We start from the raw sequence: 13,808 nt of genomic DNA on the forward strand, positions 1-13,808 counted from the left end.
ATGTACTAATCTTCCTCCAATTGTAGAGCAAGCAATGGTTAAATTCTATTTATTTTTGTAACGCCAAAAATCAAAATAGCAGGTGCCTCCGAAGAACCCAATTCTTATAACATCCTCCAGGCTTCAGCTCACTTCCTTTGGGAAGTAAATACTTTCTCTTAAGCAAAAGTTAGAAAAATGATTTTATGGTGAAAGCTATATACTAAAACTAATCGATCAATCCATGGGTTTAAGAATTATGAGAAATTAAGACTATTGCCATAGTGATTAACAATTTAAAACTAAATATATCTATTGAATGGGAAGTCTTCAAAATGTTGTACAGAACAGGGAGCCATGATTATGAAAATTAAAAAAATAAAAATAGTTGCCCAGTGACTCAACAGATAAACCAATATGGCTTGAATTGATAAATGTTTGTCATTTTGTTATGTCAATGTCATTGCAGATTGTTTTCACTCTATGCTCCAAAACCCCCAAACAAATGTTAAATTATTAACCCTTTACAGATATTATGTAAAAGTACCTTTTTGAGCTTTTAACCATGTTCTTCTTTGAGCACTCAGTTTATATATCATTTGTGTTATTTATGCCCATGAATCTTGTTTTATTATTAAAAAATATTTATGATTATTTGTCCATGTGTGGATAGTAACAGGACTCCAGTGCCCTAGTTTAAAAGTGTGTTATCGGTAGTTACAATTCTGGCCTTTCACAGAATGTACCCCACCACGCCCTCAAGTTGCTTCACTCTGCCTCATATTTTAGCTAATCACACCTGTTGTTTAAAATTCCATTCCCTGCAAGGTCACCAATTGCGCCGACGCAAGATGTGACAAAATGAGCTCCGCAGGGCCAAGTTAACGCTAAGTCCGGGGGCAAAATTTGGCTCTTAGTGTGTTATCTAAATCATTTTAACTTCTAAAACATGAAAGCACAGGTACTTAAGAGCATGTTTAAAAGCCAATAAAATAAAAAAAATATGCATAATGTGTGTCTTTTAACTAATTTTCATATGTTATTTATGAAAAACTCAGAGTAGTCCCTTTACCTGCAAAAGCCATGATTTTAAGGATGTGATCTCTTTGGATGTCATGGCTGAGTATTCTTTGCTGTTCGCCCGTTAAATTGATCTGAGGGTGTCTGTTAGAATCAGACACAGACACAAAACAGATTAAAATAATTTCAGATTTGTTCATATACAGTAAAAGAGTTGGTTTTAAAAAGTGTACATTTAGTAAAATAATGGCATGCAATATTAGCTTTGCTGTTGCAGTCAACGCCTGAAAAAACTATAAACTCTCCCATTTTAGTACATTTAGACTCGACCAATGCAAGAATGCCATTAATGCTATTTTGCGGAATATTCTAGGTAAAGTAATTAAAAATAGAAAAGTTGCATAGTATACCTTTAAGAAGATTCATTCATTCACTTCTAGATTTGTATTATATCCACAGCATTTATTGCGTTTAGCTGTTACTATTAAAGAATAACCAACAAAGTTAGTGTCTCACCTGCTGTGATCAAAAGACACAGCAAAAGATCCATTCTCCATCAGATGGAGCACGTAGTAAATGTTGTAGTGCAATCTAAAAGGTGAGAAACAAAGCCCATTGTATCAAGAGCTTGTAAAATATTCCAATAGAAAGGACATGTAAGACGGTAACAACAGAAGTTACTTGTTGCTGATGTGAAACCTGGTCTTTCTCTTCAGGACCAGCAGCATCATGGCCATGCGGTGAAGATACTCGGAGATAGCCGTGTAGGAGAGGCACTTTTTAAGCAGTGAAACTAAAGACTGAATGTCCTCCACAGACTCAGAGAGCAGGAGAATCACAGCTATGGCGGCATATGGGTTTGTGCCCTGGAAAAGGATTATAGTTATTATCAAAAACTGCAATATTTGGACTATATGCAAAACATAACCATCAACATAACTAGTAGGAATAGGACAAGATTCTCATGATCTTGAAAGATTTATTTCCCAGTCTTAAAAAAAAAAAAATCTATAAAATCAATAATACACATCTAATCCTGATCCTGAAGGATCCCTCAAAGTGTACAGTTCCACCCAACTGTCGGCCAATAACCTGTCCCTCCACAATGTGGGAGCTCATGTCAGGCATCACTGCAGCTAAGATAAGTGGGCACATGGATCAATACATGAGTAAGGCATAGAAGGGCACAGCACAGACACCAGAGGAGCCAAAAAACAAATCCTGGTTGACAGAACAGTTGCTCAAGACTGCAGAACCCGACATCCCAATCAGAGTACTGCCTGCATTGATTACAAGAAAGTATACGACTCAATGCCACACACGTGGATCAACATCAACTGGACTCTAAGAGCCTTAATAGCAAACTCAATGCGGCTGTGGAAAACAACCCTTGAGACCAATGGTAAACCACTTGCACAAGTGTCCATCAAATACCAAGGAGACGCCCGGTTCCCACAGCTGTTCTGCCCCCGCTCAGCCAAATAATCAACAAGACTGGCTATGGATACAGACTCAGGAATAGGAATTTTCCCTGGTTTTCTGGCCCATAGGCTTTATTAGACAGGAGAGGACAGTTTTCAAAATGGTGGATTAGAGAGAGGGGAGGACATGCAGTAAATTGTCGGAGTCGGGAATCAAACTCACAACACTGTGGCATATGTGTCGTGAGTTTGATAACCACTTGAACCACCGGGCAGCACTCAGTCACCTCTTTTACATGGATGACATCAAGCTGTATGATGTCGAAGACATCGACTCACTGATCCACACGACAAGGATCTACAGCACTTACATTGGAATGACATTCCAGCACCATGAGACTGTACACTAGCCGTAGGGAAGGAGGCTAGGGACAAGTGATTGTGAGAGCCACTATCCAGGACGAAACGTCCAAGATCCAAAAGTACATCAAGGACAAGGCTCCTACAAATGACGTGCTCAGTGAATGTCTCAGGCAATGCGAAACAGAGGATGATGAGATGCTGGAGGGACCATCATGGCCCTACATGGGATGTACCACCAGAACATAAGTGAAAAACCTTGGCTGACATAGTGTACAGGAATATCTGTGTGGAGTATGGACTGGAAAGTCAAAGTGGGAAACACCCCCAAAGGAGGAAGAGCATGACCGAGCAAAGATCCAGTGGAACTTCCAGATACAGACTGAATGATGGCAACATCAGAAAAAAGGAACATGAGAAACTGGAGAAATACAGGGCTCAGAGAAGAGCTGGAGAAAGCGTGGAAGCTGAAGGCGAAAGTGGTGCTCGTGGTCATCGGAGCACTCGAAGTAGTGACCCCCAAACTGGAGTGGCTACAGCAGATCCCTGGAAAAACTTGAAACATCTCAGTCCAGAAAAGGACAGTGCTGGGAACAGCAACGATAACGTACATGTATGTTAGCATTCACCCAGTGTCACTAATTAATTCATCCTCTTTCACTATATCCAAAAAATCTAAATATACCATTTTAAAAACATCTTTAACTTTACAGCACATAAAACATGCCAACAGAATGGAATGGATTTTAAAGCAATGTTTCCATCTACCAAGAATATATTACCATGAAATGAAGTAGAATCATGATTACAGTTAAATCTCAGGCAGCACATCATACCTCAATTCCCAGGCTGTGTTTTTCCTGAATGACTGGAATTCTTAATCTGATGCAGGAGTCGGCCTGAGGGAAAAGATGATGTTTCTTCACACACTCCAAAATATAGTCAGGTCTGAAGCGCGGAGGCAGTTTGTGTTGAGCCATCAAACTGTAAAACCCACACAAACATTTTAACAACTATTAATAAGATATTTTCCATTCTTTGCATTATTAGAACATGCAAGTGTACCATTATTATCACACATGATCATATTTGAGAAGGCAGATAAGAAAGAACTTACATAACCAAATTTCTCATGATGTGGTCGAACGGGGATTTTATAATGTTCTTTAGGACAAAAACATTGACCCAGTGAACTGTGTCGCTCTCTCCCATCACATAGCAGAAGTACTTTTTCTTGAAAGGCACAAACTACCAAGGCACAGATCAGAAACATTGCAAGTTTTACAAATATATTAGTCAGAAAACCTAAATACAACTTAATTATTTTCTTTTCTATTAATTTGAGAAAATCAGCTTGTATATTATACAATGTACATTACATTCTGTCACTGCGCTCCACTAAGGGAAGTATCCTAACCAAGTGACAATATATGTGGCCCATTATGAGTTTTTTTTCAAATAATAAATTGCTTAGGTAGATTGCTGGAGTTGATACAAATTTGTTCCATGTCACTGCATGGAAGTGTGTTTTTTGTTCATTTTTGGTCCGAAAGAGACATTGACAGAGCCTGGCATTTGTCACTCAGCCGAGGAATATGCACATTGCATTGGTGTATGAAATGGGCTCCTGAAATATGAGTTAAAGCAGCTAGCAGTATGAGTAACTTTTAACCATAAAAAATATTTCACTTGCAAAAGATAGTTCAGTTGTTCAATATAGGAATACATGCATTTTTAAGTAATGCACTTAATTAAGCCTTCTGTTTTCAGCCTCTTTCGGTCCATAATTTCTGTATGTATCCAAACCACCTCAATCCAGACTAAGTAGCAATCTCCAAAACAGCATACATGTGTTCTATGATTCATTATTGCTGTATGAAGGAGAGATTTCGCAGGTCTTTCCTTCCTGCTGCTGTCAGACTTTATAACAAACACTGTTAGTCCTACTGTACAATTACTGTCGTGATTCATGTGCAATTACTGTGCAATTACTGTCGTGACACATATTCATGTGCAATTACTGTCGTGATCACATGCAATGGTATTTATTTATTCATTTTTATCTGTATTATCTTTATTATTTTCCCCCTCCATCCCTTGTTGGGAAATGGAAGGTTTTGTCTATGGGAGTTTATGTTTATAAGAGATCTTCTACTGAGAGTGTTTTTCAAACTTTCTATAAGTTATCAGTTATTTTCTTCTGTATCTACCTCTGTATCTACCTGTGTTGCATCAATGAAATTTCCCCATGTGGGACAATAAAGGAATATCTTATCTTATCTTATTATAGTATACCATTTGAATTACATTCCAGCTATACCTTTGGGTCTTCTACTATGTTCTTCCATCGGAGACAGACGAGCTGAACGCTGCAGTACAGATCTTGGGCTGGCACAAGACTAAACACCTGCCTCAGGATCTCCTCGGGCAGGTCGTCAACACACCCCATGGGCTCTAACAAAGTCTTGGAAATGCCTAAGAGTCCGAAATGGGCATCCGGGAGCGGTTCTACCTCCACAGTTGATGACTCACTTGTTTCAAAGTCCTCATCGAACATCTCTGAAGTTAAACCCTCCAAATAGTCCACTTCCTCCTCAACATTTTCTTGAATGTTTTCCACCGTCAATAAACTGGCATCGTCAATGTCTTCTTCGTCTAAAGTATAAAGTTCAGGATTTGTAGTAGCAGCTAACAAACTAACATCGTCTTCCTCCTCTTCTTCTTGGTCCTTGTTTGGGTCGTCCATGGGGAAAAGTGTCCTTGGTGTAGTCGTGTGTGTGGATGAACAGGGGTCTTGGGGCTTGTTTGGACTAGAGCTGAGGCTTCCAGTGACTCTGTAGAACTTGTTGATGCCTTTCTGATGCCCGGCTGGACTCAAAGGGGCAGGGGCTGAGGGAAAAACAAAAAAAAAAAGGGAAAAGACAAATTAAATAAATTAACAATTCTTGAACCTAAAAGGCAGACAAAAGGTAAAGTTGGTTTACTTGGTTAATTTCAGAAAAGGCAGATGATACTGTTTTCAAAAATATATTTACGTTAGTTGTGTTTAAGATAAGATAAGATAAGATAAGATATTCCTTTATTGTCCCACATGGGGAAATTTCATTGGTGCAACGCAGGTAGATACAGAGGTAGATACAGAAGAACAGATCACTTATAGGAAGTCTGAAAAACACTTTCAGTAGAAGATCTCCTATAAACAAATAAAAACTCCCATTAGACAAATAAATAAATAAATACATAAATACCATTGCATGTGATCCCGACAGTAATGTTTATGTCTGATATCTAAAATGAATCTCATGTTTTGGTGATTAAAATTAGGGCATTAATAAAAATGTCCCAAGCCATTACCTTCTGCCAATTTGATAAGATTTAACGTTTGCCTTTAATTCTTTCTATGCCCAATGACAAAACTTAACAAAAGTTAAAGGGGGTATGGACAATTTTTCAGCGATTTGAGAACGCAGGTGGAAGTGCGCATGCGCACTCCCCCATGCGGACCGATACAACACACACGTGCGTTTGTTTATTAGCACAATGGAGCGCATCGCATCGCTCGTCTCCCGTAGATTTCTGTCCACTTCTGTGTCAGCTCGAACTGTCTTTCTCCGTCTTCATTTTGCCCCGTACACTGAGGGAACTATATTATGATAGATCCATGCGCTTAGGCACGCAGAAACGTGGGGACGAGCCTGACGCGGCTGCAGGTGAGCGGTAGGTGCGTTTTATGATTGATACGTGGCAGGACAAATGATTTATCCACGCCACGAGGAAATATGATAAAAAATTTGCTGAAAAAAATTGTCCATACCGCCTTTAAATAATCTAAGGCAGTGTTTTTCAAACAGAAGTACTGGTATGAATTCCACTCCTGATACACTGGGCCTTTTGTAGATCCATACTTAATTGAATCATTCAAATGCCATTTTAGTTAATATTTGAGTCACCCTTTGAGAACGTGCCTTGGTTATTTTAGGTCTAGTTTAGTCATGTAGCCCAGGTTCAGACCAGTTTTTCACTTGATTTAGTCCAGATTTGGTCTTCACTTGCACAGTCAAATATAGAATGAAGTTCTTGAGGCTATTTATAATATATAATGTTTTTTAACTCAAGTTATTTACCATATTTGCGTCGCTTGCTGCGAGTTCTGGGATACAGGGCTTTTTGTGGCTTGCTCTGGCTCTGGAGCACATGAGGCTGAGTGAGAGAGCTGGAGCCTGCAGAGGACAGCTCACTGCAGTCATCCACATTCAGGTGTTTCCGCTTGGCCTTCCCTAAATAAAAACAAAACAGAGATTCAAATACACATTAATGATACTTTCTCTATGGGGACCTTAAACATGGACCAACTGAAATCAAGTGAGTGGTTCATAGACTAGGACAATAAAGTAATACAAATATGTAATGTTTACTGCCATCAACTAAATGCAGACTTTCTGCTCAATGGAAAATGTTTCCTGAACTCGCAAGAACAAGGAATATTTTACAGCTAGTTTGAGGACCGGTAAACAAAAACAAAATGATTTTGGTACCTTTCCCAAAATCTACCTAGTTTAACGCTAGAATTTTACATTGTTGCAAATATTGAGGGTTGCACTGATGATTTGTTATGCTTGCTTTACCTACCAACACTTAAGACATTCTGTTATGGTTCAATTGTCACTTTTAATTGGCATGCTTGTTACAATAAACCCCTTACATAGATGGCGTTGGTATATTTCAATTAAAGCTGGATCCGTAATTTAAACGAAGATAAAGCGTTATCTTACCTTTAGCAGCGACCTCCATATTCGTGTTCAGCTCATTCAACTTTATATAACTTTCAAAACTTCACAGAGAGTCAACGAGTCCACGAGCATGTTATCGTGGGAGATCTGCATGAAGAAAAATATTTTTCGAAATGTGCGTAAAACGAAGTAGACCGTTTCTTGCTAACCGTGGCTAAAGTCCATGCTATCAACGAATTGTTTGTTTTAAGACGTGTCGTGATTGGCCCGCAGGTCTTCTTCGTTGGTTTCAAGTAGTGATGGCCGGGTACTGAAACCATGGATCTACTATGATGAAGACTTTATTCTTTATACTTGTTGTTGTTGTTTTATGGCGGTTGGCATCCAATTGTTGCATTACCGCCACACTTTATTCCTCAGACTTTTATCCAAGTGTTGCATTGTTCCAAACGGTTCCAAAGCACATGAGATCCTCTTCTTCTTCTTTAGTGCTTTGTCTTCTCCTCTTCCTCTCGCCCCTCTTCTTCTTCTTTGGTTGTTGTTTTCGGCCCAGTTTCGAAGTCCCGAAGCTCATGCGCATTGAAACGTAAATTAAGTCAAACCACTGATCATGTGGGTTCGTGAAGCTTGTCACGTGACTCTGACGTTTCAGGAACCGCTGCTTTTTGTAATATATATATATATATATATATATATATATATATATATATATATATATATATATATATATATATATATATATATTAGATAATATTATAGATCCATGGATTCACCCCTAGTGAGCTTTCTTTTCGAGCCTCCTTCTTCTTTGATAATATCATAGATAATATAATAGATCCATTCTTCTTCTTCTTCTTCTTCTTCTTCTTCTTCTTCTTCTTCTTCTTCTTCTTCTTCTTCTTCTTCTTCTTCTTCTTCTTCTTCCGGCTGACTGCGCGCCACACAGCGCTTTGTTGCCTCTTACTAGTGATAGTCCGTTATGACACTTTACTGGAGTCTACTGTGCAGTCCACTATCGAATATAAACTCCTCCTGCACACTTCCAGCTTATGCAAAGAGAGGCCAAGCAAAGTCTTCATTGACACAGATTTAAACCCAACATCAAAAAGATGGGGGAAAGTGATTCTCTCAAGTTCATTGACAATGTGAAGGTTATTTAGTGTTTTTATTACCAAAGCTTTTATTTGACACTGATTTTTTTGCATTTGAATAATGTGAACTGATTTATTTTAAACATCCAATCAAGTAAAAAAAATAAAATTATTAAATATGAAAATGATGTAAAAAAATCTATGGAAAATAATGCAATACTTTCATATTCAGTTTGTACTGTGTTTTAAATTGTGGTGTGTAAAAAACAATGTCTTCAAATTGTAGTGCATAAAATTACAATCATTAAAATTCACTTTGTTGAAATACAGTTGCTGTTTTTTTTCAAATTTGGTGCCTAAAAAATCTGAGTAAAAATTTTCAGTGACTCACATTTTTGGTTAATGTCTGGTTGAATGAAAAATCCAAACTGAAGCATTCAAGCTCCTGTTCCCCATGAGCAGAGTCCTACTACGTTGTACATTTTGCTTTGCCTTTAAAAATAGGAAAATAATACTTTTCAAATCATGTTTTGAGTGTGTGGTTTATATGTTTATTTATATATTTATGACTGTTTAGTTCAAAACTTGGCATAGAAAGAGTTATGGTGTATGTTATGGCTTCATTGAGTTGTCGTCAGGCTGTCAATACGTGACACTGACCCGTCTCTCATTTAAACTTCCCTTATCACCAACAAGCGACAAGAAAGAGGGCATAGACCACCACATTTTCTAACACTATTTTAAGGCAGATGGTTTTGGAGGCAAAAAGAGATTATTGGAGAAATTACTGTGACACTCTTGGTAGACAGACATCGGTAAATCAGGTTTGGAGAACAATGATGATTTAAAAAAAATAAATAAATGCCACTCATTGTCTTACTTGCAAGATGATTTTGTATTTACAGGTGGAGAGGCAACATTTTGGCGCAACATTTTGGCAACTAGACCTTCGTCAGGCAAATTAAAAAATTTGGAGTTTTGGATGATGCAAGAAAAGCTGAATTTTTGGTTAAGCACTTTATATATTTAGTAGCAAAAAAGAGGATACAGGAAAAAATAGCAAGAAGAAAGAATGGGAAATAACATCAATATATTAGATGCTATTAGTGACTATGCCAGTGCAGTTAATGTTGAATTTACAATGAAATAACTAAATAGTGCTTTAAGAAAGTGTGGTAAGACAACCCCTTGAATAGATGAAGACTTTTTTAAGAGCTACAGACCTATAGCACTGACATTGGAGATAGGGAAATTGATGGGAGACTGTTATTTCTGGAAAAAAAAAAAAGATTTAAAGCCAGTATGGGTTTAAGAAAGGTAGGAGCACAATAGACCCTGCAGTTATTGTGGTGCATGAAAGCAGGAAAGCCCAAGGGAATAAGGAGTGTTGTTGCGGGTTGTTTGACGTTGAAAAAAGCATTATGCCATGATGTGTAGGGAGGGGCTAATTATAAGGTAGCATCATAAATCATAAAGGAATATAAGATAATCCTTTAATATCCACACAAGATATTTGCAACAAGCCACACATAAAGTGGAAGCATCGACAATTAAGTGGGTTTTAGATTCTTTGTAAATAGTACATTTTTCATAAGGAAGAAAGTTGAGTTTAAATATTTGGTTATGTGGTTGCTGTGATACTAGATTGACATGAGGACTGCATATAAAGTAAAGCAGTGGAGAAGTGTAAAAAAGTGATTAACATTATGAGATGCCTGAGAGATGATTGGGGAGCAAGTCGGACTTGCCTAAAGATCAGTGCTAGATTATGGTTGTATTGAATATAGTCTTACATGTCGTTCAGAGCCAAACTTTGAAGATTTGTTGTGGGGCGATGAGGACAAGTCCAGTTTCTGCCCTCCGAGTGGAAATGGGGGAGATGCCCTTAGACTGTAAAAGGGAACTTGCTCTGACATATTGAGCTAATTGACAAGGGCATAGCATGAGTCACCCAGGTTTAAATGTATTAAAGCCATGCCAGGAAGAAGAAAAGGCACAGTTCACCAGCTTTGGTTGCACAAAGTACAAGGGATCTGTCAAATGGACATTCATTTTAACATTTGAAAAGGGCCCAAATATTTTCGACTAATAAATCATCTATTTGAAATTTGACGGAGGACTATAAACCAGCCTTTATAGTCCTTAAATCTCAAATCTATGAAAACCTCCTTGACGCATGCAGTGGACAATTACAAAGCTTACCCCATACGTACAGTACAACCTTTGTAATTGGCCGCCATTTGTGTCAAGGAGGTCTGTGTGGATTTGACAAAGGACTATGACCATGCCGTCTATGTTCTCGAGCTCATAGTGCGTTGGCGAAAACATTAATAAGCCTATTATTACCCATTAGTTTTAATGAAGAAATAACAACTTACTTTACAACAGTCATCTTCAAACAAAGGCTTTTTTATGAATATTTTTGTATTTGTGTCGATTTATATTTTAATAAAGGCAAGGCAAGGCAAGTTTATTTGTAGAGCACATTTCATTCACAAGGCAATTCAAAGTGCTTCACACAGCAGAAAAAATGCATTCAAATCACAAAGAAATTACAGAAATACAATAAAATTAACTAAATTAAAAATTATCAATCCAACTGATTTTCTAAATTAATAAAATCACAAACAAAAGAGAAGAGTGCAAAGATAAAAATTAACTACAATAAAATTAACTAAATTAAAAATTAGCAATCCAACTGATTTTCTAAACTAATGAAATCACATAAAAGAGAAGAGTGCAAAGAAAAAATCCTTTCAGTCATATGCGCAGCTAAACAAAACTGTTTTTAGCTTAGATTTGAACATTGTCAGAGTAGAAGCCTGTCTCACATCTTCAGGAAGAATGTTCCAGATTTTAGCTGCATAAAACTGAAACGCAGATTCCCCATGTTTTGTCCTGACTCTGGGCACCAGCAGGAGGCCGGTCCCTGAGGTCCTCAGAGTCCGAGATGGTTCATATGGCACTAACATATCCAAGATGTACTTTGGTGCTAGGCCATGGAGAGACTTGTACACAAGCAGAGCTGCTTTAAAGTCTATTCTCTGAGCCACAGGAGCCAGTGCAGAGATCTGAGAACAGGACTAATGTGCTCATACTTCCTGGTTCTGGTCAGGACCCGAGCAGCAGCGTTCTGGATGTACTGCAGCTGTTTTACAGCTCGTTTGGAGAGACCAGTGAGCAGGCCGTTACAGTAGTCTAATCTACTGGAGACAAACGCGTGGATAAGTCTCTCTAAATCTGGTTTTGACAGTATATTTTTGATTTTGGCAATGTTTTTTAGATGGTAAAAAGCTGCTGATGTTATTGATTTGACGTGGCTATTAAAGTTCAAGTCTGAGTCCATTATTACCCCCAGATTTCTAATTTGGTTTGTAGGTTTTAGAGCGAGACTCTGGAGGTGACCGCTAACACTTTCTCTTTGTTTCTGTGGCCAAAAACGATTATTTCAGTCTTGTCTGAGTTCAGCTGGAGAAAGTTGTTTTGCATCCACACACTGATCTGTTGGATGCAGTGACAGAGTGAATCTACTGGTCCATAGTCACCTGCCGATAGTGAAACATAGATCTGAGTGTCATCTGCATAATTGTGATAGGACACATTTTCACTGCGTATCAACTGACCCAACGGCAGCATGTAGAGGTTGAACAGAAGGGGACCCAGGACTGACCCTTGGGGCACTCCACAGGTCAGGGTCATGTGGTCTGAGACACAGCTACCAATTTCAACAAAGTACTTCTTGTCTTCCAGATAGAACCAGTTTAGGGCAGTGCCAGTGATGCCCACCCAGTCCTCTAGTCTCTGTAAGAGGATCCCATGATCGACAGTGTCAAAAGCAGCACTCAGATCTAACAGAATTAAGACTGAGGCTTTGCCCGTGTCAGTGTTCAGGCGGATGTCATTTGTCACCTTGACAAGAGCAGTCTCAGTGCTGTGATGAGGTCTAAAACCTGACTGAAAAACATCAAATGAGTTGTTTATTAAGAGGAAATCTGTGAGCTGTTGGTAAACAACCTTTTCAAGGACTTTGCCCCAAAATGGTAGATTAGAGATGGGCCGGTAATGACTCAGTACTGCGGCATCAAGACTGCTCTTCTTTAGGAGAGGCTTTATGACCGCAGTTTTCAAAGACATTGGGAATGTTCCAGATTGAAGCGACATGTTAACTATGTGAGTGAGTGGTGCTAACAAACTGAGGAATAAAGTCTGGCGGTAATGCAACAATTGGATGCCAACCGCCATAAAACAACAACAACAACAACAACAACAATGGAAGGAGTACTTTTACGGACTACGACAGAGTCTGAGGACTACGACAAAGTCTGAGGAATAAAGTCTGGCGGTAATGCAACAATTGGATGCCAACTGCCATAAAACAACAACAACAACAACAACAACAAACTGTTCAGCACAGACTTTAGAAATTTGGTGGGTCACACATCAAGGCAGCATGTAGATGAACTCAGACTGGTGATGATCTCATGGACAGTTTTGTCAGTTACTGGTGCAAAGTGAGTTAGCTCTAAGTGTCTTGGTGGTTTTAGGGTAATTTTTTGCATTGTGGGATTTATAGCATTTTTAATGCCCTGAACTTTGTCATTAAAGAATAATGCAAACTCATTACACTTGGATGTGGAAATGAGTTTTAACGGCAGCTGAGCTGGAGGGTTTGTTAATCTGTTTACTGTGGCAAACAGGACACGCGAGTTGTTACTGCAGCTTCCAATTATTTCAGAAAAATATCTTTCCCTAGTTCTACATAAGATTAGGTTGTACATGTTCAGCTTTTCTTTGTAAATCTCTTTTTGAACCTGGAGCTTTGACTTGCGCCATTTCCGTTCGGCCCTGCGGCACTCCCTTTTCTGTGCCCTGACCAAATCATCATTTCTCCACGGCGCCTTCTGCTTATTTTTAACCATTTTAGCCTTCATAGGGGCGATGGTGTCCAGAACATTCAAAACACTAGATGTAACAGAGTTCAACAAATCATTTACGTTAGAACATGAGACATTTTCGAAGTTTATCATTTCCATAAACAGTGCACCTGTGCCATCACTTATGTGTCTCCTCTGAACAACTGCAGGACCAACCGGAGGTTTGGGAGAAGCAGACAGGTCAAAGAAGACACAGAAATGATCAGACAGAGCAACATCGATCACATTAACATTTGAAATATTTACCCCCTTTGTAATTATGAGATCTAGAGT

General features: G+C 38.6%; 1 protein-coding gene across 1 annotated transcript in view; it reads right to left on the bottom strand.

The window, feature by feature from the left end:
• The window catches only part of fbxo18 (F-box DNA helicase 1), a 28,357-nt gene extending 20,665 nt beyond the window's left edge, over positions 1–7,692 (bottom strand). Inside the window, exons 1-8 of the mRNA XM_072455003.1 lie at positions 7,553–7,692; positions 6,905–7,057; positions 5,101–5,669; positions 3,898–4,028; positions 3,617–3,764; positions 1,681–1,865; positions 1,516–1,590; positions 1,052–1,143 (exon numbers count right to left, since the gene is read on the bottom strand). Coding sequence (XP_072311104.1) covers positions 1,052–1,143; positions 1,516–1,590; positions 1,681–1,865; positions 3,617–3,764; positions 3,898–4,028; positions 5,101–5,669; positions 6,905–7,057; positions 7,553–7,571 — 1,372 coding nt within the window. The 5' untranslated portion in view covers positions 7,572–7,692. The remainder of the gene's footprint in view (positions 1–1,051; positions 1,144–1,515; positions 1,591–1,680; positions 1,866–3,616; positions 3,765–3,897; positions 4,029–5,100; positions 5,670–6,904; positions 7,058–7,552) is intronic.
• Between the last annotated feature and the right edge of the window lie 6,116 nt (positions 7,693–13,808).

Source organism: Eucyclogobius newberryi, unplaced genomic scaffold (assembly GCF_026437365.1).
Source record: "Eucyclogobius newberryi isolate DKJ021-1_F unplaced genomic scaffold, fEucNew1.0.hap1 SCAF_2, whole genome shotgun sequence".
Taxonomy (NCBI): domain Eukaryota; kingdom Metazoa; phylum Chordata; class Actinopteri; order Gobiiformes; family Gobiidae; genus Eucyclogobius; species Eucyclogobius newberryi.